This window comes from Hylobates moloch, unplaced genomic scaffold (genome assembly GCF_009828535.3).
Source record: "Hylobates moloch isolate HMO894 unplaced genomic scaffold, HMol_V3 SCAFFOLD_10, whole genome shotgun sequence".
NCBI lineage: Eukaryota > Metazoa > Chordata > Mammalia > Primates > Hylobatidae > Hylobates > Hylobates moloch.
Genome location: NW_026652285.1, coordinates 21,300,756 through 21,328,243, shown reverse-complemented (window position 1 = coordinate 21,328,243; position 27,488 = coordinate 21,300,756). Strand labels below are relative to the sequence as shown.

The window sequence follows — 27,488 nt, the reverse complement described above, 5'->3', positions numbered from 1 at the left end:
AGCTGGGATTACAGGCATACGCCACTAGGATGGTCTCAATCTCTTGAGAGTTCAAGACCAGGCCGGGCAACATAGTGAGACCTCATCTATACAAATAATAATAAAAAATTAGTCGGACATGGTGGCACATACCTGTGGTCCCAGCTACTTAGGAGGCTTGGGTGGGAGGATCACTTGAGCCCAGGAGGTCGAGGCTGTCTTAACATGTGAGGCCAGGCACGGTGGCTCACGCCTGTAATCCCAGCACTTTGGGAAGCCAAGGCAGGTGGATCATGAGATCAGGAGTTCAAGACCAGCCTGACCAATATGGTGAAACCCCATCTCTACTAAAAATACAAAAATTAGCCGGGCATGGTGATGCATGCCTGTAATCCCAGCTAGTCGTAGGCAGTTTCTTGAGACTTTCCTGGTGAGATCAGTGATGAATTTAATAAATGTAATTTTTTTTACATTGAATAAATGCATCAACATTGGCTGATCTGCATAACTCAGTACCAGTATTTTCTAAATGGCTTCAGACTCCCTATTGCACTTAACCTTTAAGAAATGACTCCATCTCGGTCGGGCGCGGTGGCTCACGCTTATAATCCCAGCACTTTGGGAGGCCGAGGCGGGCGGATCACGAGGTCAGGAGATCGAGACCACGGTGAAACCCGGTCTCTACTAAAAATACAAAAAAAATTAGCCGGGCGTGGTGGCGGGCGCCCGTAGTCCCAGCTACTCGGAGAGGCTGAGGCAGGAGAATGGCGTGAACCCGGGAGGCGGAGCTTGCAGTGAGCCGAGATTGCGCCACTGCACTCCAGCCTGTCTCAAAAAAAAAAAAAAAAAAAAGAAATGACTCTATCTCCAAGGTGGTGTGTACTTAAAATAAATAAATAAATAAACACTTCCAGGCTCGGCAACATAGGAAACCTATCTGTATAAAAAAAATTTTTTTTTTTTTTTGAGACAAAGTCTGTCTGTCGCCAGGTGATTCAGTGGGCAATCCGGTCATGCAAGTCCGCCTTCCGGTTCAGCCTTCTCCTGCCTCAGCCTCTCCGAGTAGTGGGATGAATTTTTTATATTTTTAGTAGAGACGGGGTTTCACCGTGGTCTGGATCTCCTGACCTCGTGATCCGCCCGCCTCGGCCTCCCAAAGTGCTGGGATTACAAGCGTGAGCCACCACTCCCGGCCTATCTGTATAAAAATTAAAAAAATGAACCGAGTATGGTGGCACATGCCTGCGATCCCAGCAGCTCCAAGGGCTGAGGTGGGAGGATGGCTTGAGCCCTGGAGGTTGAGGCTGCAGTGAGCTGTGATCCTGCCACTGCACTCCAGCCTGGGCAACAGAGCAGGACCCTGTCTCAAAAAAACAAAGAAAAGTTACCATTTGTTGAATTTGGGTAGTATCAAAGAAGAGTATTCAGAATTGTTTGAGAAGGCTAAAAATACTCTTCCTTTTCTCAACTACATATCTATATAAGGCTGAATTTTCTTAATGTACCAAAACAACAGAGCACAACAGAGAAAGGGGAAGCACATATGAGAATCCAGCTATCTTCCTTTTCATTTATTTATTTATTTATTACAATGGGGTCTCCCAGGCTGGAGTGTAATGGCACGATCTTGGCTCACTGCAACCTCCGATTCCTGCGTTCAAGCAATCCCCCTGCGTCAGTCTCCTGAATAGCTGGGATTACAGGTGCCCATGACCACGCCCAGCTAATTTTTGTAGTTTTAGTAGAGATGGGGTTTCACCATGTTGGCCAGGCTGGTCTCGAACTCCTGACCTCTGGTAATCCACCCGCCTCCGCCTCCCAAAGTGGTGGAAGTACAGGCCTGAGGCACTGTGCCTGGCCCCTTTCTTTTCTTCCTTTTAGCTCTCTTTCTTTTTTTCAGACAGGGTCTTGCTCTGCAGTGATCAGGGCTCACTGCAGCCTCGAACCCCTGGGTTCAAGCCATCCTCCTGTCTCAGCCTCCCGAGTTGCTGGGACTACAGGTGCGTGCCACCACGCCCGGCTAATTTTTAAATTTTTTTGCAGAGGCGAGGGTCTCCCTAAGTTGGTAGGGCGTGTCTCAAGCCTGGCCTCAATCGATCCTCCTGCCTCGGCCTCCCTAATAGTATTGGGATTACAGGCGTGAGCCACTGCGCTAGGCTTGCTGAAATTATGTTTAAGTTGTTAAAAGACCACCGCAAAAGCCTTCAACACATTGAACGGCTTTCTCTTGCTCCCTAGCTGCATGATATTGCTTCAAGTTTGTTTCGGTGTGAGCAATCTGAGTCGCCGGACCCTCTCGAGTCTGACTTTCACTCTGACCATCGGTCCGTGGCTTTACGAATTTGAATCGGAGTCCCCTTGATAGCTCCGCTGGAGAACAGCAAACTACGAGGTTCAAATGGTGGCTCTCGGGACTTAGTGAGGATCCAGGGATGTGGGCTTCCTAAAGCCCCGAACCTCCCACACTGCAGACTATCCCTTGCATAGCGGGAACAAGAGTAACAACCCCCTCACACCCCTCTGCTCCCAGGACCCACAGGCTGACCGTCGCTGACGCCCCCTGGCCGCTGATTGGTTTTCCCTGACAGTGGGCGGAACGCGGCCCCGGATTGGATATTCGTTCGCTATCCCTCAGCCGGTACCTGTGTCCACTCTCTAGCGTCCCAAGAGAGTGGAGGGGGGATCCCGACTCCAGTCCGGGGCCTTGGCCAGCGGAGCCGCGCCGTTCGGAAGCGGGAATCCCACTCAGAGCCCGGGCCTGTAGGGGCGGGGCGTCCCGGGCACCCGGGATTGGGGCGTCTCCCGTCGTGCACCGGGGCACCGGCGACTCACCCGGAAGGAGAAGCCGTGATCTGGCTATATGGTGGGGCGCGGGCGGTGTCGCTGTGGGGAGCTGGTGCTGTTCTCAGGTGAGAGGGCGTGGGCGGGGCCCCGGGGAGTGGGTGCTGCTCTCCTGTGAGGGGGCGTGGGCTTGAGCGTCAGTAGTGGCACTCGGGATGGTGGCATCGCTTTACATCCTAAGGAGGGACTCTCTTACCACCGGGATTAAGGCAAGGGCTTGCTCGGGATCCAAGAAAGGAAACCCGGCTTTTCAGTTTACCTTCAAAGTATATCTTTCACTTCCTACTCCCCAAGCTTAATCGGAAAGGAAGAAGGACCATGTGGACCTTTCGCTCCTAGTTTGTTGAGAATGGAGGAGGAGTGGCCGTAGTAAAAGACTCTGAGGACATTTACTTAAATGGCTAAGGCTGGGGGCAATGGCGAGTATTTTACATGGACACGGGAGACTTGCGGTAGATTGTGGTCGCCTTTGTTACTTACCTTCCAAGTGAAAGGAGTAGGTTAGAGATGGACAAAAAGATGGAGCATAACTGCTTGGTTGAGATCACACAGAGCTTGGTCAGAACTGGGAGCTTCCTCTATCTAGTACCTGTGATATAATTGGAGGGAGAGCTTTTTGAATTGCTCTCTGCCATCTGGCACTAAAGGCTCAAGACTGAGTAAGAAGGGACGGTAGTCTCAGTAGTTCCATCTACTTTCATCACCTGATTTGTTTCTTAGTCTGTCTCTTGAAGTTGTTTAAATGGGAGAGAAAATAAATGGTGAGACTAAAGCCTTGCATTGTTACTATATTAGAAAGCTTTACGATGAATCTACTTTGTAAACAGCAAACAATCGGGTACTTATCAGAGCTACTGGTGCTGGTACAGGTGAAGAAAGTAGAGGAAACTTCAAATGTGGTTGAAAGGGCCCAGGAAATGTAGTTAACACTAAGTTATGTAACTAGCTCTGCTCACTGACTCTAGCCTTATTTGGATGACGTACAGATCCATCTCCCAGATCAGAGAACTAAAGCTGGGAACTTCCTGCTGCTTCTCCCGAGGCAGAACTGAGCTTTTTCTTTTGAGGAGTGGTATCTGTGGGGAGGAATCCAATGGAGAATAGTGGTTGCTAGAAATTACTTCGTGGTGTCTAGGTTTTTGTATTGGTTCCAGTGTTTATTTGTTTGTTTTTGAGACGGGGTCTCGCTCTGTCTCCCAGGCTGGAGTGCAGTGGTGTGATCTTGGCTCACTGCAGCCTCCGCCTCCTGGGTTCCAACGATTCTCATGCCTCAGTCTCCCGAGTAGCTGGGAGTACAGGCCTGCGCCACCATGCCCAGCTATTTTTTGTATTTTTAGTAGAGACGGAGTTTTGCCATGTTGGCCAGGCTGTTCTTGAACTCCTGGCCTCAAGTGTTCTGCCCGCCTCAGCTTCCCAAACTGTTGGATTACAGGCGTGAGCCACTGGGCCGGCCCAGTGTTTTTAAGGACAGTTACAACTGAAACTTTTTGTTTTGTTTTGTTTCGTTTTTGAGATGGAGTCTCACTCTTGCCAGGCTGGAGTGCAGTGGCGTGATCTCGGCCCACTGCAACCTCCACCTCCTGGGTTCAACTGATTCTCCTGCCTCAGTCTCCCGAGTAGCTGGGACTACACGCACGCGCCACTATGCCCAGCTAATTTTTGTATTTTTAGTAGAGAAGGGGTTTCACCATGTTGGCCAGGATGGTCTCAATTTCTTGACCTCGTATTTCGCCCGCCTCGGCCTCCCAAAGGGCTGGGATTACAGACGTGAGCCACCGCACCCGGCCCATCTGGAGGTTTTTTGTTTTTTGGTTTTTTTTTGACAACAGTCTTGCACAGTCGCCTGGGCTAGAGTGCAGTGGCGCGATCTCAGCTCACTGCAACCTCCGCCTCCCGGGTTCGAGCGATTCTCCTGCTTCAGTCTGCCAAGTAGCTGGGATTACAGGCGCCTGCCACCACACCCAGATAATTTTTTGTATTTTTAGTAGAGACGGAGTTTCATTATGTTGGCCAGGCTGGCGTCTGGAGGTTTTTTAAAAGCCAGTTCATAGCTATTTGTTTCTGAGTGATACCGGCCCCAAAGGAAAGAAGAATTTCTTTATGAAGGTAGTGCAGGGCCCTATGCAAACTCTTCCTGAGACCAAGGGTATGATGATCATTTTGTTCCTAAATTATGGTCCTGAATTTGACAAACCTTTTTTCAAGGCACAAAAGATGTATGAGCTCCACTGAGTGGATGACTGTGATTTCCTTGTCATTGTCTTTCCATTGTTAGTTTTGTTTAAAGACACTTCAGAATATTTAACTCTCTGCTCCTGTGCTGGCAGTTTATCCAATGCCTGCAAAGAGAAGAGAAAAAAAAACCTAAGGAGGTTCATTGTTCACAGCAAATAGGTCTGCTCTTTTTGGCCTCAGACATTTGACTGATACCTGGAATGTTATATATGGGTTGTTATGGAATTGGAATTTCCCACCTTTCAGTTCAGGACCCCTTGGAGGTGGTGGCTGCATCAGATAAAAATCAGATTGTCAGCAAGAATACCATTTAAGATGGTACTGAAATCACAAAACCTTGGGTTTGCTCAATATTGTGTAGCCCAATTTTGTCATGGACCATGCAGCTTCGTTTCTGCATGCAGTGTTTGTCTGTGGAGATACTTCTGGTATATTGGAGAGAATTGAAAAAGCGGTTTGCTTTGCTAATTTCATGGTGTAAATGAGTTCGCCTTCTTTTGAAATGTTAGCCTTGTGTTAGCAAAACACAAAATAGAAAGAAACTCATTACACAGTCTTCTAATGGTAAGGCAGAACTAATAAGAGAATGTGTTTAAAATTAATTGTGGGACTGTAAAAATGAGTGGGTATGTGAATGGGTATGGGGGGGAGGAGAGGGAGGGCTTAGAGATATTAGAGATAGTCTTGTTTTCCCAGGAGCCGGCGTGGATCATTTGTTGGCAGTACGTATTGGCTGAAGTCAGTTTTCATTTCAAGGTAAATTGGAAAGGGAAATTAAACCTTACTGTTTCTCTCTTAAGAGAGAAGGGGGTGGAGGCAGCAGCCAGGGTGGATGCTGTTGGAATAGTTCTAGAAGTAACAAGATTAGTGCTGTATTTTAACAGAAGGTGACATCATGGGCCCCATTGGACTTGAGTAACCCTGTGCTGCAGCCTTCATGGTCCCCTTGTCGGAGTGGGTGATGTCGCTATACATGTAAACTGCCACATTGGGGAAAATGAGGGGCTGAGGCTTTAATTAATCTTTGCAAAGGAGCAGAACGCATCCTGAGTCAACCTGTGCAGCTGTGGGGTGCTTGGGCAGAAGTACAAACCGGATGGCATGTCAGGAGAGGAAGTAATTAGAACAATTGGCTCGGGTTCCAGAGTATGGATTGGATAAGGGGAAGGTCCCAACTGAGCAACCCACTCAGGTGGTCCTTGGAGTGCTCTAGCTCTATGATTCACCTGTGGGGAGTTGACTGGTTGTTAGTGAGACTGGGAGAAATGCAGAAGCATTGGTGTTTGTGGGGACTTGGTTGTCTCTAAACAGCCGGGAGGGGGCGCTGTTAGGCTCACTTTCAAAGCTGTGATCTGGCAGGGCGCGGTGGCTCACGCCTGTAATCCCAGCACTTTGGGAGGCCGAGGAGGGCGGATCACCTGAGGTCAGGAGTTCGAGACCAGCCTGACCAACATGGAGAAACCCCATCTCTACTAAAACTACAAAATTAGCCGGGTGTGGTGGCACGTGCCTGTAATCCCAGCTACTCAGGAGACTGAGGCAGGAGAATTGCTTGAACCCAGGAGGCGGAGGTCGCAGTGAGCCAAGATTGCACCATTGCACTCCAGCCTGGGCAACAAGAATGAAACTCCGTCTCAAAAAAAAAAAAAAAAATGCTGTGATGTGAGTGCTCACCAGACCCTGTTGTGCCTGCATTCTTCAAGGCAAAAGTTTTACATCTGGACCCACCTGTTCTGGCTGCGTGTGACAAACTTTCTGTAGACTCCAACACGCTTTGGGGAGAGAGGTGGCCTAGTTGAGGGCCTGGTCTGAGAAGGGAGGCAAATCCCCCAGGGCCTTTTAGCTTGGCATTGAGCTAATGGGGATTTTTTTTTTGCTTCCTCTTAAGTTTTACAAGAACAAAAAGTGTTGCCTGGGTTTCCCCACGGGGGTCTATTAAAAACCTTCAGGGTTTTCCCTGGTAAAGAATGATAAGAGCAGAGGCATACTAACCTTGATCCTGTATCCTCTGTCCTTCATCAGATGTTTCCTTCCAATGGGCTTTTGGTGTAGGATGTCGGAGAACCAAGAACAGGAGGTAAGAGTGTGGTCTCCAGAGAACAGGTGGGTAAAAGTTGGAGAGGGGATTTAGGAGGAAAGAGGACACAGAGATGCAAATCATTAATCATTACCTGCAGTATTACTTTGGTGGTTCTGATGAGCTCAGAATAAAGTCAGGAGAAAGAAATCAATAGCAGAGGCATTCCTAGGAAATGGGGTTCCATTCTGACTAAATTTTCCACTGATTGGAATATACTGGAATGTAAGCTTTATGGGGGCAGGGACTTAGTCTCTTGTTATGCTTTATCCCCAGTGCCTAGAACAGTGTCTGACACGTAGTGGGGCTCAGTAAAAATTTGTAATTGAGTGACTGAATTGAGTGAATGAAAGTTGAATTGAATAAATGAAAGTTGGTGTTGAGTGAATGAAAGTTGGTGTTGGGTGGAAAAATCTAGCAACCTGTGTTGTCAGAGCTGCCTTGCTATGTAGCTGAAGCTGAGGGAGCTTTTCTTACCTACAGGAGGTGATTACAGTGCGTGTTCAGGACCCCCGAGTGCAGAATGAGGGCTCCTGGAACTCTTATGTGGATTATAAGATATTCCTTCATGTGAGTACATCAAGCTTCTGTATTGGGGTCAGCGCTCTGCAGCGCTGAGGGGCTTGTACTGAGGTGTAACCTTTTTTTTTTTTTTGAGATGGAGTTTTGCTCTTGTTGCCCAGGCTGGAGTGCAGTGGTGTGATCTCGGCTTACTGCAACCTCCGCCTCCCAGGTTCAAGTGATTCTCCTGCCTCAGCCTCCCAAGTAGCTGGGATTACAGGCATGTGCCACCACGCCCAGCTAATTTTGAATATATATTTTTTTAGTAGAGATGGGGTTTCATCATGTTGGCCAGGCTGGTTTTGAACCCCTGACCTCAAGTGATCCACCCTCCTTGGCCTCCCAAAGTGCTGGGATTAGAGGCCTGAGCCACCGCTCAGGTCAAGGTGTAACCTATTTTTGAGTGTTTCTGGTGGACCCAAGACAGAAGACTTAGAAGAAAGGGAGGGAGGAAAGGAAAGAGAGCTTGAGGTATGTCTTTGAGTTGCTTTTGGGCTGCCTGGTGGCACCTTGCTCTAGTTGGGGACCTGATCAGGTCTGTGGCCTGATGGCATGGCTCCTCAGTGAAAGCAATGATAGGGAGCTCGTGTGAACTTGTCTTTTTCCACTAAACCCTTTTCATGTGCTTCATGTGCTTTCATGTATAGACCAACAGCAAAGCCTTTACTGCCAAGACTTCCTGTGTGCGGCGCCGCTACCGTGAGTTCGTGTGGCTGAGAAAGCAGCTACAGAGAAATGCTGGTTTGGTGTGAGTTTGCTCTTGCTTCCTTCTTGGGTCTGTGACTGGCTTTTTGGGTGCTTATGTAGGAACTGGAGTTGACAATGAAAAGAACTTGCAACATACCAGGCACTAAGGAAATTGGGAAATATGTTGTTTCTTTTTTTGTTTTTTGGGTTTTTTTTTTTGACATAGGGTCTTGCTCTGTTATGGAGGCTGGAGTGCAGTGGTGCGATCATGGCTCACTGCAGCTTCAACCTCCTGGGTTCTAGCAATCCTCCCACCTCAGCTTCCTGAGTGGCTGGGACTACAGTTGCATGCCACCACACTTGCCAAATTTGGAAAATACTTTTGTAGAGATGGGGGTCTCCCTATGTTACTAGGGTGGTCTTGAACTCCTGGGCTCAAGCAGTCCTCCTGCCTTGGCCTTCCAAATTGTTGGGATTACAGGTGTGAGCCACCAGGTCCGGCTGGGAAATAATGTTTTTTTTTTTTTTTTTTGAGATGGAGTCTTGCTCTTTTGCCCAGGCTGGAGTGCAACGGCGTGATCTCATCTCACTGCAACCTCCACCTCCCAGGTTGAAGCAATTCTCTCTGTCTCAGCCTCCCAAGTAGCTGGGATTACAGGTGCCCACCACTATGCCTGCTTAATTTTTGTATTTTTAGTAGAGATGGGGTTTCTCCATGTTGGCCAGGCTGGTCTCAAACTCCTGGACTCAAGTGATCCACCTGTCTCGGCCTCCCAAAGTGCTGGGATTATAGGCGTGAGCCACCACTCCTGGCTGGGAAATAATGTTCTTTTTTGTTGTTTGTTTTTTTGAGACTGAGTTTTGCTCTTGTTGCCCGGTTGCGATCTCGGTCACCGCAACCTCCACCTCCTGGGTTCAAGAGATTCTCCTGCCTCAGCCTCCTGAGTAGCTGGGATTACAGGCATGTACCACCACTCCCAGCTAATTTTGTATTTTTAGTAGAGATGGGGTTTCTCCATGTTGGTCAGGCTGGTCTTGACCTCCTGACCTCAGGTGATCTGCCTGCCTCAGCCTCCCAAAGTTGCTAGGATTACAGGCGTGAGGCACCATGCCTGGGCTTTTTTTTTTTTTTTTTTTTTGTGAGATGGAGTCTCGCTCTGTCGCTCAGGCTGGAGTGCAGTGGTACAATCTCGGCTTACTGCAACCTCTGCCTCCCAGGTCCAAGCAGTTCTCTGCCTCAGCCTCCCACGTAGCTGGAATTAACAGGGGCTCACCACCACGCCCAGCTAATTTTTTGTATTTTTAGTGGAGATGGGGTTTTACCATCTTGGCCAGGCTGGGTTTTTTTTGCTTTGCCAGGTGAGTGCAGTGACACCCTCCATCTCACAGGCTGAAGCAATTCTCGTGCCTCAGCCTCCCGAGTAGCTGGGATTACAGGTGCCTGCCACCATATTTTAGTAGAGACGGGGTTTTACCATGTTGCCCAGGCTGGTCTCGAACTCCTGAGCTCAGGCAATCCACCCATCTCGGCCTCCCAAGTGCTAGGATTACAGGTGTGAGCCACCATGCCCAGCCTGGCCAGGCTGGTCTTGAACTGACCTCATGATCCACCTGCCTTGGCCTCCCAAAGTGCTGGGATTACAGACGTGAGCCACCACGCTCCGCCTTTTTTCCTTTTTCTTTTTGAAACAGAGTCTCACTCTGTTGCCCAGGCTGGAGTACAGTGGTGTGATCTCGGTTCACTGCTACCTCAGCCTTCCGGGTTCAAGTGATTCTCCTGCCTCAGCTTCCCAAGTAGCTGGGATTACATGTGCCTACCCCCACGCCCAGCTAATTTTTGTGTTTTTAGTAGTGACAGGGTTTCACCATGCTAGCCAGGCTGGTCTCGAACTCCCGACCTCAGGCGATCCGCCTGCCTCGGCCTCCCAAAGTGCTGGGATTACAGGCGTGAGCCACTGTGCCCAGCCAGATATATGTTCTTAAATCATATTTTCAAGTCAGTGAAAAAAGTAGAATCTAATTTTGAGTATTTTTACCTAACAAAGCCATACTAACATCAAAAATATTTTTCTTTCTTTATATGCATATATGTGTAGAGCTCAACAAATATACAGCTAACATTTTAAACAGTTTAAATCTGCTTATCAGAAAATTTTAAGCACCTGGACTTATTTGGCAGATAGTGTTTCCATCCACTCCACATGTAAAAATAATGATTTTTTTTCCCTTTTAATACAGAGGTCCTTTTCCAGAGACATATGAGAGCCTAGGGAAGGCAGTTATTATTTACTCCTCACACCCACCTGCCCAATAAGTCCTGAAAGTGGAGAGAATTACAACAGTGATTTTGCTGTAGGATGGTCACTGAATACTGAGTGGTGATAGGTGGCCTGTTGAGTGACCAAGTCAGTTAGTTAACATGTGGAACTGATGAGGCTATTGTCCTGGGGCAGGCCCTAATAAACCAGGTGAAACTCTGTTCCCCTGACAAATCCTATATCCTCCAGCCTAGCCTGTTTTTTTGGTTTTGTTTTTCTTTGTTTTTTTGAGACGGAGCTTAGCTATGTGAGCATCTGCCGGTCACGGTGGCTCACGCCCAGCACTTTGGGAGGCTGAGGCAGGTGGATCACGAGGTCAGGAGTTCAAGACCAGCCTGGCCAAGATGGTGAAACCCCATCTCTACTAAAAATATAAAAAATTAGGTGGCGGGCGCCTGTAATCCCAGCTACTCAGGAGGCTGAGGCAGAGAATTGCTTGAACCTGGGAGGCGGAGGTTGCAGTGACCTGAGATGGTGCCACTGCACTCCAGCCTGGTGACAGAGCAAGACTGTCTTAAAAACAACAACAACTACAAAAAAAATGTGAGCCTCAGCAGCCTCAAATGCCTGGGGTCAAGGGATTCTCCCACTTCAGCCTCCCAGGTAGCTGGGACTACAGGTATGTGCCACCATGCTCAGCTAATTTTTGTATTTTTCGTAGAGAAAGGTCTCACTTTGTTGCCCAGGCTGGTCTCTCAAACTCCTTGGCCTCAAGTGATCCTCCTGCCTCAGTCTCCCAAGTTGTTGGGATTACAGGTGTGAGCCACTGCGTCCCACTCCAGTTTCTTCTTCCTTTTGAAAAATAATAGTTGATGGTGGATGTGGATTTCTTTTTTTTTTTTTTTTTTTTGAGGCGGAGTCTCGCTCTGTCACCCAGGCTAGAGTGTAGTGGTGCGATCTCGGCTCACTGCACCTCCCGGGTTCAAGGGATTCTCCTGCCTCAGCTTCCTGAGCAGTTGGGATTACAGGTGTGCACCACCATGGCTGGCTAATTTTTGTATTTTTAGTAGAGACAGGGTTTCACCATTTTGGTCAGGCTGGTCTCCAACTCCTGACCTCATGATCTAGCCACCTTGTCCTCCCAAAGTGCTGGGATTACAGGTGTGAGCCACTGCGCCCGGCCTTTTTTTTTTTTTTTTTTTTAAGATGGAGTCTTGCTCCTGTCCCATCATGCAGGCTGGAGTGTTTGCAGTGGCACGATCTCAGCTCACTGCAACCTCCACCTCCCAGGTTCAAGTGATTCTCCTTCCTCAGCCTCCTGAGTAGCTGGGATTACAGGGGTGTACCACTGTGCCCTGCTAATTTTCTTTTCTTTTCCTTTTTTTTTTTTTTTTGAGATGGAGTTTCACTCTTGTTGCCCAGGCTGGAGTGCAATGGCTTGATCTCGGCTCACCGCAACCTCTGCCTCCCAGGTTTAAGCGATTCCCCTGCCTCAGCCTCCCGAGTAGCTGGGGATTACAGTCATGTGCCACCACGCCTGGCTAATTATATATCTTTATTTTTATTTATTTATTTTTTAAATTTTTTTTTTTTTTTGAGACAGAGTTTCACTCTTGTCGCCCAGGCTGGAGTGCAATGGCAGGATCTCAGCTCACTGCAAGCTCCGCCTCCCGGGTTCATGCCATTCTCCTGCCTCAGCCTCCCGAGTAGCTGGGACTATAGGCGCCCACCACCACGTCCGGTTAGTTTTTTCTATTTTTAGTAGAGACGGGGTTTCACCGTGTTAGCCAGGATGGTCTCGATCTTCTGACCTCATGATCCCCACCCGCCTCGGCCTCCCAAAGTGCTGGGATTACAGGCGTGAGCCACCGCGCCCGGCTGTTTTTTTTTTTTTTTTAAAGGAGAGATGAGGTTTCACCATGTCGCCCAAGCTGGTCTTGAACTCCTGAGCTGAAGTGATCTGCCCACCTCGGTCTCCCAAAGTGCCAGGATTACAGGCATGAACCATGGCACCAAGCCGGGAGTGGGTTTCATAAACAGCATAGGGTGGCTCGGCTTGGTGGCTCACACATGTAATTCCAGTGCTTTGGGAGGTTAAGGAAGGAGGATCACTTGAGGCCAGGAGTTTGAGACCAGCCTGGGCAACAGAGCAATACTCTGTCTCTACAGATACATAAGTAAATAAATAAATAAATTAGGTGCACACAGTGGCACGTGCCTGTAGTCATAGTTATTCTGGAGGCTGATGCAGGAGGATTACTTGATCCCAGGAATTTGAGGCTGCGGTGAGCTATGCTCACGATTATGCTACTACACTCCAGCCTGGGCAACCTGGAGAGAGCAGCTTGGAAAGCAATACCTTGTCTCTAAAATCAAACAGACAAAAATAATGTATCAGCATGGGTTTTATAGTCATAGATATGGTTCCGATATGAGCTTTGCTGCTTACTAGCTGTGTAACAGTGAGAAATTTACTTAACTTCTCTAATCTAAAGTGAGTTAATATCTTTCTCACGGGATTTTGGGATGACTAAATGAAATCGTGTTTATAAAACATTTAGCACAGTCTGACTTGACACTTGGCATGCAGTCAATGTTAGCACCACCCCTTATTAAAAGCTAATTGGGGCCAGGCACGGTGGCTCATGCATGTAATCCCAGCACTTTGGGAGGCCGAGGTGGGCAGGGATCACGAGGTCAGGAGATCAAGACCATCCTGGCTAACATGGTGAAACCCCGTCTCTACTAAAAATACAAAAAATTAGCTGGGCGTGGTGGCCTGCACCTGTAATCCCAGTTACTCGGGAGGCTGAGGCAGGAGAATGGCATGAACCCAGGGGGCGGAGCTTGCAGTGAGCTGAGATCGCACCACTGCACTCCAGCCTGGGCAACAGAGCGAGACTTCATCTCAAAAAAAAAAAAAAAAAGCTAATTGTATTGATTAGGCCTCTGTTCAAGGGATTTCCTTGATCAAAGGCTAGAATGACTATCTTAGATGTTACACTTATCATGGGTGTTATATCATGTGGCTCCACAGGCCTGTTCCTGAACTTCCTGGGAAGTCAACCTTCTTCGGCACCTCAGATGAGTTCATTGAGAAGCGACGACAAGGTCTGCAGCACTTCCTTGAAAAGTGAGTGGATAGAACAGCTGGTGCTGGCCACCAAGGGTGGAGGCAGGGGTGGAGGAAGGTGCCAGGCGGGATGGAGCTCCCTGCTCAGGTAGCCAGAAGTTCTTCAGAGGATGGGGAATGGAGAGCAGTTCCTCAGGGTGATGCTCTGTGTTGTGCTATCTGTGTTTTCCCCAGGGTCCTGCAGAGTGTGGTTCTCCTATCAGACAGCCAGTTGCACCTCTTCCTGCAAAGCCAGCTCTCGGTGCCTGAGATAGAAGCCTGTGTCCAGGGCCGAAGTACCATGACCGTGTCTGATGCCATTCTTCGATATGCTATGTCAAACTGTGGCTGGGCCCAGGAAGAGAGGCAGAGCTCTTCTCACCTGGCTAAAGGAGATCAGCCTAAGAGGTAACTGGAGTACTCTTTGAGATAGCAGGGGCTAGGTTTGCTATAACCTGGACCAGAGAGGTGTCCATTTGTTAGGGAAAGTAATGTCATAGCATTGGTAGCCTTTCACAGCCTTTCTTGTTCTTTAGGTGCGTGGCTTTCTATCCAGGTGGGTCTGTGTTAACCCACCACTGGGTAGCAGGGGCTCCTACTGAAACCTGGGGAGAAAGAAGGAAAAGCTTTCTCATTTATTCGGTTTTTTATTCCTCCTCCCTCCCTTTTTATTTATTTATTTTTGTGTGTGGAGACGGATGCTCACTCTTTTGCCCAGGCTGGAGTGCAATGGTGTGATCTCGGCTCACTGCAACCTCTGCCTCCCGGGTTCAAGCGATTCTTCTGCCTCAGCCTCCTGAGTAGCTGGGATTACAGGCACCCGCCACCACGCCCAGCTAAGTTTTTGTATTTTTAGTAGAGACAGGGTTTCCCCATGTTGGCCAGGCTGGTCTCAAACTCCTGACCTCAGGTGATCCACCCATCTCAGCCTTCCAAAGTGCTGGGATTACAGGTGTGAGCCATTGCACCTGACCATTTTTTTTTTTTTTTTTTGAGATGGAGTCTTGCTCTGTTGCCCAGGCTAGAGTGCAGTGGCACAATCTCAGCTCACTGCAAGCTCCGCCTCCCGGGTTTATGCCATTCTCCTGCCTCAGCCTCCCGAGTAGCTGGAACTATAGGCGCCCGCCACCACGCCCGGCTAATTTTTTTTGTATTTTTAGTAGAGACGGGGTTTCACTGTGTTAGCCAGGATGGTCTTGGTCTCCTGACCTGGTGATCCACCCGCCTTGGCCTCCCAAAGTGCTGGGATTACAGGCGTGAGCCACCGTGCCCGGCCTGTTTTTTATTTTTTTTAATTGAGATAGAGTTTCACCAGGTTGCCCAGGCTGGTCTCCACCTCCCAGACTCAAATAATTCACCATGCCCAGCCATTTTTTTTTTAATCAGGCAGCCTCCTGAGTCAGAATAGGCTCAGAGAGACTTCTCTTTCCGTTCATTTTTGTTTATATGTTCATACTCTTTTTTTTCTGAGACGGAGTCTCACTCTGTTGCCCAGGCTGAAGTGCAGTGGTGTAATCATAACTCACTGCAGCCTTGACGTCTCAGGCTCAAGCAATCTTCTAGCCTCAGCCTCCTGAGTAGTTGGGATTACAGGCACATGCCAACATCCCTGGCTAATTTATTTTTATTTTTTTGTCGAGACGGAGTCTCCCTATGTTACCCAAGCTGTTCATACCTTTCTTTTCCCTTTCCCACTCTTTTCCAGTTGCTGCTTTCTTCCAAGATCGGGTAGGAGGAACTCTCCTTCACCGCCTCCCAGTGAAGAAAAGGACCATTTAGAAGTGTGGGCTCCAGTTGTTGACTCTGAGGTTCCTTCCTTGGAAAGTCCCACTCTCCCACCCCTCTCCTCACCATTATGCTGTGATTTTGGAAGACCCAAAGAGGGAACCTCCACTCTTCAGTCTGTGAGGAGGGCTGTGGGAGGAGACCATGCTGTGCCTTTGGACTCTGGTCAGTTAGAAACAGTTTTGGAAAAGTGAGCTCTGGGTTCTGCTCTGAGATGGTCAGAGAAGATGCGGGCCAGGAGACTTACTCAGGTGGGACTGGGCACAGGGCAGGTATGTGGGAGGCTGGGCTGCTTAGTGTTTTCTAGTCGCCTCTGCTTGGGCTGATCGACAGAGGTCAGTTATAACAGCCCCTTATGCCTCTTCCATGGGAACAAATACTGTGCAGATGTTTGTAAGTTAAGTATAAGACCCAGGGGCTGTTGATTTTGAACAGAACCCCATATTACTGTCCTGGGAGCTGAGTTTCTGCAGGTCATTTGTATGTAGGACCAGGAGTATCTCCTCAGGTGACCCGTTTTGGGGACCTGTATGTGGCAAATTCTAAGCTGCCATATTGAGCATTGTCCCAATGGGAGTGGTTATGTTGTATCCCCATCTTGGCTGGCTTCAGTTTTTGCTGTAGCCCTAGAGCACTTTGTTTCTGGGAGGCTGGCCTCTTGCCTACCTCCTTGCATGGACAGGGGGATGAATATTTACTCTCCCACCTCCTTGCTTTTTCTTTCACTGATACCACTGAATGGAACTGGTGCTGTGACTCCTGCTGCTGGGGATTTATGTCCCGAGACCTTAGCCTGGCTGAGTGGAGCCTGAGACCTGCACAACAGCTCATGGTCATGCATGAGAGAGAGGTGGCTGGCCAAAGCCAGAGGGAACAGTAACAGCCCAGGGGCCTTTATTTTGGGAAAGGCTGTCCGGGGCTGTCACTGTCTCTTCTGGTTATAAAGCGGAGATGTGGCTATCTTTTCTGCAGGGTTAGAGTGGGCTCCTTTCTTTTTGGAATCCTTTTCTTCTCCTTTGGTAACAGCTCCCTGACTCCAGGGCTTCCGCCGCCAGCGTCTCTGCTGTGTTGCGCAGTGCAGTGGGGTGCAAGGGCTTTGTTTCTGCCTGCCTGAAAGAGAGGCCTCTGGGGATGGAGATGAGGAACAACACGCTCTCCTTCAGACAATGAGGCATTCTGTCCTCCTGCTGCCATTCTTCATCTCCAGTGAGAGCCAGAGCTGGTAGGAGCCGAATGCCACAGGCATTCTGCATTGCTCTACTCTTTTTTTTTTTTTTTTTTTTTTTGAGACGGAGTCTCGCTCTGTCGCCCAGGCTGGAGTGCAGTGGCGCAATCTTGGCTCACTGCAAGCTCCGCCTCCCGGGTTCACGCCATTCTCCTGCCTCAGCCTCTCCGAGTAGCTGGGACTACAGGCGCCCGCCACCACGCCCAGCTAATTTTTTTGTATTTTTAGTAGAGACGGGGTTTCACCGTGGTCTCGATCTCCTGACCTCGTGATCCGCCCACCTCGGCCTCCCAAAGTGCTGAGATTACAAGCGTGAGCCACCGCACCCGGCCAGCATTGCTCTACTCTTAGGTTTGTGTGTGTGATCCTTCCCCTCCCTGTCGCCCACTCCTCCCTCCTCTGGCTATCCTACCCTGTCTGTGGGCTCTTTTACTACCAGCCTATGCTGTGGGACTGTCATGGCATTTAGTTCAGAGTGGAGGGGCTTTGGCCTGAAATAAAATGCAAGTATTTAAGATTGTTGTTGCAATTTGTGTCTAACAAGCTGTAGCAGAGAAGGAGGGAGTGAGGGCTGGCAGTAGTTCCTTTCATAAATCATGAATTTATCAGTGTGGAAATAATGCTTCAGAGCTGTGCTCTGTAGCCCTCCTGCATTGTGTGTGCAGCTCAAGTTCACCACTGGAGGAACGATTGTCTTCCAAAGAGCTGGGATCCAACTCTTCTCACAGTTCCGGGCATGAACCTTGTTAGGTATAATTTACCTGATGCTGCTTCCATCCTTGCAGTCTGTCTGAGGTGCCAGGTGCTGAAAGAGAAATAAAGTTTGTCAACAGGCAGATGCAAAGCCCTGGCTGGTATTCATCCCTCTTTCCTGCCTGCCTCCCCTGGGTCTCTCCTTTATATGATGCAGCAGAGCAAGGCGAGGATAGAAAACCTACAGAGGCAAATCCAAAGTGTCAGAAGAAGTTCATTTAAAAGGGGAAAAAAACTCCATGCGCAACCCTCACAAAAACCCGACAGATGCTAAGCTAATGGCATCCGCTCTGCCGATTGGTGGGAATGGCTCATGAATATTAATGAGCCCAATGCTCCAAATGGTGCAGCTGTGAACCCAGCTGTGCCTGAAGCTCTCTGATCTCGAAACTTCCAGACAGGAGCCGGAGGTGGTCTGTGTCAATTCCCTACTCAGCCAAAAAAACAGCAAGCTGGGTTGGCCTTCTTCTGTTTGCTCCTTTTCTTCCTGGAGTTGGTGTTCAGCAGCTAGTTCTGCCAGCCAGCTAGGCTGCTGGGACAGCAGGAGCCATTCAAAGACATGGATGTGATTTTTCTGACTCCCAGCTTTTTTAATGATCCATTAGCAGCGTGCATACAACAGCACCTCAGTTAATCTAAGGCCAGGCACCATCTCTTTTCAGTCTCTCTCTTAGCTGAGTATAGGCCTTGGAAGGAGAAGTCCTAGGAAGGAAAGCACTTTTCTAATAATAAAAGCCTAGGGTCATCAGAAAAATAGCGCACATGAGTTTTCCTCTCCATCCAGATAGTGCCATAGGCCCCTCTTCTGTTTTGCTCTGTCCCTGCCTGTGCCCAGGCCTAGCCACTGTGGCTGGATGACCTCTAGGAAAGATGGAGGATTAGCTGGGGGGAGTGGCTCATTGAGCTGTTTTGTAGGATAAAAATATTTTGTTTAGAATTTAGTTTTGAGTCAAGTTCTATCCTGATTTAGTCACCTTTCTTCTGTCAGATACTTCCATGGCCCACATCTGGTCATCCATTACCCAGGATGACTGATGCCAAGCTTGTGGGGGTCGTTTGGTGGGAGAAAATGTGTTTGTGTGTGAGGAGGGTGTTTTCTTACATTAAAATACTAAGTTTTATAAGCATAATTTTATTGGCCCTTCTTAGTGCCTAGCAAGGAAGGTGGGTTAGGTATATGCTCCTTTTTTCATTGAGGAAACTGAGCTCAATGTTTTTGTGTTTTTTTGTTTTTTTTTTTGCGATGGGCAGCCTTTGCTGCCCAGGCTGGAGTGCAGTGGTACAATCTCGGCTCACTGCAACCTCCACCTCCCGGGGTCAAGCAGTTCTCCTGCCTCAGCCTCCAGAGTAGCTGGGATTGCAGGGGCCTGCCATCACACCCGGCTAATTTTTGTATTTTTATTTTTATTTTATTTATTTATTATGATTATTTTTTGACATGGACTCTTGCTCTGTTGCCAGGCTGGAGTGCAGTGGCGCCATCTTGGCTCACTGCAACCTCCACCTCCCAGGTTCAAGTGATTCTCCTGCCTCAGCCTCCCGAGTAGCTAGGACTACAGGCACTTGCCACCACGTCCAGCTAATTTTTGTATTTTTAGTAGAGATGGGGTTTCACCATGTTGGCCAGGATGGTCTCGATCTCTTGATCTCATGATCCACCTGCTTCAGTCTCACAAAGTGCTGGGATTATAGGTGTGAGCCACCACGCTTGGCAATTTTTGTATTTTTAGTAGAGATGGGGTTTCACCATGTTGGCCAGGCTGGTCTCGAACTCCCGACCTCAAGTGATCCGCCTGCCTCGGCCTCCCAAAGTGCTTGGATTACAGGCGTGAGCCACTGTGCCCAGCCAAGTGTGGTTTTTTAAAAAGCATGTTTTTAGATGATGGTGAAATATGTTCACATGAGAGATACTTTCCAAGCTCTGTGAGACAAGTCCCCTACCACCCCAAAAAAGAAAAAGTCTACCACTACATTCAAGGAAAAAAAAACAACCCTGCAGGGCTTTTCAGAATTGTTCTCAGAAATCAGAGCCCTTTCACAGTTCTTAGTTTTCTCATGCTAAGGCCTTAGATCCACACGACTGAGTCCAAGGTACCTCCTATCCTCTCTGTTAGCTTTGCTTGGGAGGTGATAATGACTTTTTTTTTTTCTCAGATGGAGTCTCGCTCTGTCACCCAGGCTGGAGTGCAGTAGTATGATCTCAGTTCACTGCAACCTCTGCCTCCCAGGTTCAAGTGATTCTCTTGCCTCAGCCTCCTGAGTAACTAGGATTACAGGCATCCGCCACCACTCCTGGCTAATTTTTGTATTGTTATTAGAGATGGGGGTTTCACCATGTTGGCCAGGCTGGTCTCGAACTCCTGACCTCAAGTAATCCACTTGCCTTGGCCTCCCAAAGTACTAGGATTATAGGTGTGAGCCACCGCGCCCGGCCTGATCGTAACTTTTTAACTATCTGATTGGGCACTAAGTTAGTTCCATGTATGTGAATTTGTTTATATGCCTCAGCTCTTGCAGAATATCCTTAACACCCTAGGGGTGGGGTGGACAGTGGTATGAGAATTGGAAGGATTTGATGTGAGGAGGGGTTGGGGGTAGAAAGGGGAATAGACCAGCTCCCGGCCTGCCTCACTGAGGCTGCAGGAGCATTCAATCAGAGGCTGGAGTGGCGTCTATGGATTTATGTATGAGCAGCCAGCTGAGACGCAACTAAAGCCAAACAGATAACCACTGCAGCACGACATAGCACTTCCTTAGTGGAACACTGGGCAGTGATTCTAAGCTGGAGGGGCGGCCCTCTGCCAGCAGGGACTCAGTTCTGTAAAAGGCTCAGAGTCTGGTTTAAAGTACCTTTCTTTGAACTGTGGATGAGTGCCCCCTTTCCTGTTCTTACCCAGTATACTTTTTTTTTTTTTTTTGAGATGGAGTCTCGCTCTGTTGCCTAGGCTGGAGTGCAGTGGTGTGATCTCGGCTCTCTGCAACCTTCGCCTCCCGTGTTCAAGTGATTCTCCTGCCTCAGCCTCCTGAGTAGCTGGGACTACAGGTGTCCGCCCACGCCTGGCTAATTTTTGTATTTTTATTAGAGATGAGATTTCACCATGTTGGCCAGGCTGGTCTCAAACTCCTGACCTCGGGTGATCTGCCCTCCTTGGCCTTCCAAAGTGCTGAGATTACAGGTGTTAGCCACTGAGTCCAACCTTATTAGAGATACGACTTCTTAGGAGGGAAAAAACACTTCTATTTTAGCTATGACTGGATTTGGAGTTGGAAAGCTGGAGACCTCAAATCTCAAGATATAAACACAGACAACTTATGCTCAAAATGTTAACAAGAACTACACTTCCTAGGAGACAGAGTCCTCCTGACTCAATAAGCAGAGTGAATAATTTTACTTTTCTTTTGTTCAGGGGAGATCTGGTCTATTTTCACAAGCAAAGGAGAAGGAAAAAAAGCCAAGGGGTACTTTCATGGTAGCCAAAGGGGCACAGATAATAAACAGAGGTGATAAAGCTAGGGTGTGAGAATTAGGAGACTACTGAGAAGTCTCAGGTTTTTTTCCCCTGGAAGGGCAGGAACACAAGATGCTTCTGGAATCGCTGGATTATGGGAAGCCACCAGCCAAAATTTCTTTTCATGCATGGCTGCATGGCTGTCAAGTCTCTCCTTCCCGTCCTTCAGCCAAGCACTTTTTCTTTGATACCATCAGTTCAGAAAGGGCCAGCCTGTTCCAATCCCCTGAGTGCTCTAGCCCTGTGTATGTCCCTTTCCCTGGTGGCTGTGTTGCTGTGGGAAGCCTAGCCCACCCCACCAGCAGCCTGACCCGGATCCTTCGGGCAGAAGGCCCAGAACAGTGAAAGCCTGAGGCATTTTGTTGGAGGCAATGCAGCCTGCCTGCTATAAGCTGTAAGACTTAGATGTATTCTACCAATTAGGGCACATCTGTTCAAAACGCTGAAAGGCGGGCACTGTCTCTTTAAGAGTCATCCCACTCCTCTCCTTGAGTAATGAGGGCTGGGAGCACAAGGGAGTCAGATGCTGATTAAACAGTCCTACTGCCGAGCTCTGTTAGAAAATTACTGTAATTATGATCTGGTCCCAGCAGAGGGATGAGTTCCAATCCTGCTAATAACCCTTCCAGGTGCCTCAGATTCAGGGCCCGTGGGAGGCAGCGTCGACAGGGCTCTGGCTGGCACCAGGGCCAGTGATGGCCCTCCTGTCTGGCCTGTGCTGGCAGAGACGACAATGGCACTGGACCTCACTTCCTATTTTGGCCTCCTGAGAAGGCAGTGGTTTTTGGTTGCGTTTTCGTTGTATTTATTTTTTGGTTCTGGACAGGGCTCCTGGGAGTCATTTTGTATGAGAAAACTTTCCAGTAAATGAACACGGAAGACCAGGAAAATCACAGCCGAGAGATGGCAATCTGTCCTGAATCTCCCCACTTCTGCCTGGGGACTGTAGTCAACACATGAAAAGCATGTTGCCCGGCCCCAGTCCCACCAGTGCACTGAGGAGGGAACCAGAGCCGAACCCTTTCATCTGCGGCTGCCTTCTGCGTGGTGTTTCTTGATCTGAAGTACACAGCATTTGACTTGGTCCTAAGTGGGAGTTTCAAGCACTCCTCTTTTAGATTTCTGTCACAGAAAAGGGAAACAAGGGATAGTAATCACAGGGCTCGAGACATGAGAGAGACTGTAATGCAGCTCTGAACCAGCGAGTGTGGTCTTGCTCATTCCAACACATCATAGTGCAAATCTGCAGCAGTGCAGGTGAGCAAATCTTAAAGGTAGAGCGAAGGGTTTTTAAGCCCTGAGGGATTTGTGGCATTTAAATGCTGTATCTTCTCAACCTAGCTGTAATCTCTATCACATAATCCAGCGGCTCAAGCACAAACTTCTAGAATGGGGGGTGGTTTCTCTGTGCTTTGTGCTAAACACATCCCAAATGCCCCGAGACAGCAATTCTCAACCAGGGGAGATTTTGCCCCCAGGGGATATTAGGCACTACCTAGAAATATTTTTGGTGGTCAGAGCTTAGGGGTAGGGTAGGGGGAGGCCACTGGCATTTAGTGGGTAGAGGCCAGGGATGTGGCCGAACATCCTACAATGCTCCCAACAACATAGAATTATTTGGCCTAAAATATGAATAATCCTGAGGTTGAGAAGCCCTGCACTAACAGAGAGAAGTAATCTGCTCCAAGTTCTGGTACCCTAAACGTGGAGATGTTGAAGAAATGAACTTAAATCTCTAGATGCTGCATGCTTGTCCGGAGGTGGAATAGTTCATGGCACGTCCAAGGGGCTGGTGGTGTGCATATGCCACCTTGGTGACTCACAGCACAGCAATGCGGGCATGTCTGATGGTGTGGAAAAGGGAAATGTCTGTAGCCTGCTTCCTGTTCCATGATGGGATGTGGAGGATAAAAGGTGACCAGCTGCTCACCATCAGGCTGCGAGTGTCTACAGTGGAACCAGATGCCCTCTTTGAGGACCAGCACTAGAAGCCTCTTGGAACACTTCTGTCACAGGAGGCAAGGAAGTGGCATACTATTGCCCAGTGCCACAAAAATGCTTCCTTCAGCGGCACTTTGCCAGTTGGAGGGGTGGTGGACTGTGATGGGACCCCATGAGGGAACTGAATGCACACAGCCACTGACAGCTGGCCAGCCCCACAGGCGGCTCGATGCCAAAGACACCAGGCCCCGCAAAATGCCTGGGCATCAGGAAAAGAAAGCTCAGTTGGCAGGGTCTGCCTAGAAACCAGGCCTGCAGGGGAGAAGACTTCATTAGAAGGGACATTGCCAAGCCTCATACCAGGAAAGCCAGGTCATCTTCCTCTACCGTCCACTCCCCAGGTGACTGGGCACCTCATTTTGCCTTATTTTTAGCATGATCACACTTCCCAGTTTACACCTGCGGTCTTGGCATCATCATTAACTCCCCTTTCACTCTCAAAAATGTCTTCCTTTGGAGAATAAATTATACAATCACTCTGTTAACTGTACTTCAGTTTCCTCTGACATGGAAGTATTTTGGGGGGCCATTATATTTATAAAAGATTTTTGTACAGCATGGGCTAAATCTTAAAATATATGATTAATGGAATCCGAAAGAATGGTCATCAATTCATATAGAGGAGAAAAACAGCATGTTTTCTGAATAGTTAGTTTTTTATAGGGAAAAAGGGAGACTAATTCAAATCCCTTGAAAAAGAATAATCTTTTTAGTTATAAATTTCAAAGTCCCTACCCAGTCTCGGTAAATTCTAATGGGAAATGAAATAGCTGGGCAGTAGGGAAGGGAAGAAGCAAGGGACTATGGTAATCCACAAACTAGAAAATGAGCTGGAGTCACTGGGCTGTGTCGCAGAGATAATCCTGTGTGTAGAGGTCTGCTTTTTTTAAACTCAGCCCTGCAGATTTTGCTGGTGCTCTGGGAGTTAACAAATCAACGCCATTCAAGATTTATCCTTCCAGAGCCACTCCTGGTGGGAGACCTGAGGGGAGGGGTTTTTGTTTTTGTTTTGCCAAAGATGAAAGCACCACTGTCCCTGGCATCTGAGAGTTTTGTTCTTAAGATAAAAAAAACAAAAAACAAAAAAACCTTTTGTTTCTTTTCTTTTTTTTTTTTTTTTTTGAGATGGAGTCTCGCTCTTTCGCCCAGGTGGGACTGCAGTGGTGCTATCTTGGCTCACTGCAAGCTCCGCCTCCCGGGTTCACGCCATTCTCCTGCCTCAGCCTCCCGAGTAGCTGGGACTACAGGCGCCCGCCACCATGCCCAGGTAAATTTTTTTGTACTTTTAGTAGAGACGGGGTTTCACGGTGTTAGCCATGATGGTCTTGATCTCCTGACCTCGTGATCCGCCTGCCTCGGCCTCCCAAAGTGTTGGGATTACAGGCGTGAGCCACCGCGCCCGGCCCTTTTTTTTTTCATCTTCTCTTCAACTCCATCTTTCTCAGACTGGTTTTTAAAGGCAGGGGTCTTCCTCCCCAACCACGTGCATTATCTTGCGCTTTGCATTGACACCACTGCTTTATTGTGATGCCAGGGACTGGCATGAAATGTGGATTTTGAAGATGTCTCACTGGAGGTGTCTGACTGCAACAGAACTCGAGTAAGTCAATAAGCAAAGCAGCTGACAGAGAATTTCAAGGGGCTTTCATTTTATTTCTTCTTCCACGGCAGAGTTTGTGATTTTGAACCAGTGGTCACAACCTTTAAGATCCTCAGTTTCATCATTTGCAAATACTAGCTGGTTATAAATAAGGTGGTGCAACTAGGGAAGCTAAAATTCTTAAAAAGGTCAATGGCAACTTGAGATCAATGCTAATTCCTTACATAATTCTGTTTAGATAAAAAAATCTGTCTCAGCTGGGTGCAGTGGCTCATGCCTGTAATCCCAGCACTTTGGGAGGCTGAGGCAGGTGGATCACGAGGTTGGGAGTTCAAGACCAGCCTGGCCAAGATGGTGAAACCCTGTTTCTGCTAAAAATACAAAAATTAGCCGGGCATGGTTGTGGGCACCTGTAATCCCAGCTACTCGGGAGGCTGAGGCAGAGATCGCATCACTGCACTCCAGCCTGGGTGACAGAGGGGAGACTAGGTCTCAAAAAAAAAAGAAAATCTCTCAAACAGGAGGGAGGGCACCTTGTCAACCCCACCTTTGACACTACTCTAGTTGAAAACAAAATCAACCTGGGTTTAGGGAATGAGACTTAATAGGAATTCTCACCTCTTTACCATTTTTTATTCACCATCAAGAAAGATATAGTTGGCTTTGAATTAAATACAGATTTCTAAGAGATATACCAGGCCATCATATGGAAAAATTTAATATTGAGGTAATTGCAAACAATGCCTATGCTATTTTGCTATGTGGATGACAGGGTAAACACACTAGAAAAATGTATTTTTAGTGAAATGTAGCTGAAATGTTGTTTTCAGAGCATGTAATATTCTTGGATACCAGTTTGGACAATTCAGGCCAAACCATACCAGCCCCAGGTTAGATTATCGACTGGGAGGTCAGTACCTTCTGTGTCAATGATTACACATTTACTTCTTAAATTTAGGATTTTAGCTTTTAAATTTTCTTTTTACATAAAATCAAGGAAAAAAGGCTTTCATCTCCACCACTTTCCTATTTCACTTGCCAGAACAATTGGTAGTGATTAAGAAGCCATCCTACATATAATGTGGTTAGTTAAGTGGTCTAATGCCCCAGTTATCCAGTTAGTGGCAGGCAGTGAGGTGGGGATTTGGTTAGTAGAGCCAAACAGAGGAGCTGTAATCTAATTAGCCTGTTGCCATCTGAGGCCGTTGGCTAAGATGGGGGCTAATTGGGTGGGGAGCAGTTTTGCTGGGTGAGGTTTAGTTTCCAATGCTGTAGGAATCTGCTGCTTCCAAAAAGTCTCCTTTAGAACTATCCCCTAGCAGAGAATGTCCATCAGCCTGTAGATTGTCTCATCAACACATCAAACATGCTCTACCCAACCCTCCCCCCTCTTTTTTTTTTTGCATATAACAATGTCAGAGACAGCCAGAACAACTACAGACCAGATTTCCAATGAGGTCATTTGTTTATATACTTTAGGACCAACCTAATTTCTTTATCTGCTGAGTTTCATAGCTAGAAGAGCCAGAGATCTGAGTGTGGTCTACGGTGGGGTGTATGGTGGTACCCAAAGACCTTTGCAGTTTGGCAAGTGGTTGTTTTCTTGGAAACAGGTATAGAAGGGACATTTTATTTTAAATGCTGGAAGCCAATGGCCATATGATTTAGAGAGCATTGAATTCTGTAGGGAGTGAAGAAGTTACCTTGACCTTTTTCTTTTCTTTTTTTCTTTTTTTCCTGCTCTGTCGCCAGGCTGAAGTGCAGTGGTGTGATCTTGGCTCACTGCAACCTCTGCCTCCCAGGTTCAAGCGATTCTTGTGTCTCAGCCTCCTTAGTAGCTGGAATTACAGGCATGCGCCACCACACCTGGCCAATTTTTGTATTTTTAGTAGAGACAGAGTTTCGTCATGTTGGCCAGGATGGTCTTGATCTCTTGACCTCATGATCCACCCACCTTGGCCTCCCAAAGTGCTGGGATTACAGGCGTGAGCCACCGCACCTGGCTGACCTTTTCCTTTTTCAGCCTGTTATTCTGTCCCAGATCCCTCCCCTTTCTCTTCTGGTATCCCCTTTTCTGATGTCTTTCAGCCACAGAGTGGTGGCACGATGATATTCTGGCCTCTTAGCCACCCAGCTTTTCAGATTTGGGTCCCTGGGTCTCCAGGGAAGGATGGGTGGGGATGGGGGGAGTGGGGGAGAGGTGGGTGGCAGAGGAGGAGTACAGAAGGGTTTGTTTTTGCTCCCTCTGTTAAACACTTTAGAATACTGCCCATTGTCCTTTCTGTGGGATGGGATTGGTGCAAAGGCTCCTAAAACTGGAGGCAGTTGGTTCTCTTCGGTTCACCTGCTCATATGCTGCCACCTAGTGGTTCCTTCTCCTTTAGCACTCTGTGTGAAGCGTGGGGGGACGTTAAGGACACTTCTATATTGCCTTTATCTCACTTGGGTTTTTTTTTCCTCCGAAACCTAAAATTTCCCCTTTTAATTCCATGCAGTTATCCATCATACACAAAACTGTTTTCTTCTTTTTACTCTTGGGTCAGATAATCTGGAAATGAATAGTTGGTATAAGATCTATTTTTTTTTTTGAGAAAGTTAGAGCCCACTAACATCCCTGTTTGCCCCCTGGTATCTCTTTTGTGATGTGAGATGGGCATCTTACCCCAGTACTGCAACGTGGTCATTACAGAGGAGAGGCAGGCTACCACCAATCCAGGGCTTCTCTGAACAGGGATTTTTTTTTTCATTTTTTTTTTTTTTTTTTAGGAGGGGTTTCCCCTTTTTCCCCCGGGTGGGGGGGCGGGGGAACAATGTCGGCTCGCCCCCACCCCCGCCCCCCGGGTTTCAGGGGTCTTGGCTCAGAAT

General features: G+C 48.1%; 2 protein-coding genes across 3 annotated transcripts in view; one reads left to right on the top strand and one right to left on the bottom strand.

The window, feature by feature from the left end:
- CBX1 (chromobox 1) overlaps positions 1–2,743 on the bottom strand; it is a 37,231-nt gene extending 34,488 nt beyond the window's left edge. The window contains exon 1 of the mRNA XM_032163354.2: positions 2,622–2,743. The gene's annotated coding sequence lies outside the window, so the exon portion shown is untranslated. The remainder of the gene's footprint in view (positions 1–2,621) is intronic.
- A 10-nt stretch (positions 2,744–2,753) lies between these two features.
- SNX11 (sorting nexin 11) lies at positions 2,754–17,275 on the top strand. 2 transcript variants are annotated; one of them, XM_032163350.2, is made up of 8 exons: positions 2,754–2,888; positions 5,752–5,811; positions 7,078–7,132; positions 7,616–7,702; positions 8,341–8,441; positions 13,676–13,771; positions 13,946–14,158; positions 15,456–17,275. In XM_032163350.2, exons 3-8 carry the CDS (start codon positions 7,091–7,093, stop codon positions 15,727–15,729), a joined length of 813 nt encoding a protein of 270 aa, XP_032019241.1. In that variant the 5' UTR covers positions 2,754–2,888; positions 5,752–5,811; positions 7,078–7,090; the 3' UTR covers positions 15,730–17,275. The 2 variants fall into 2 exon arrangements, with proteins under 2 accessions (XP_032019241.1, XP_032019240.1); XM_032163349.2 differs by lacking the exon at positions 5,752–5,811 and having other exon boundaries at positions 2,759–2,888.
- Positions 17,276–27,488: the final 10,213 nt, after the last annotated feature.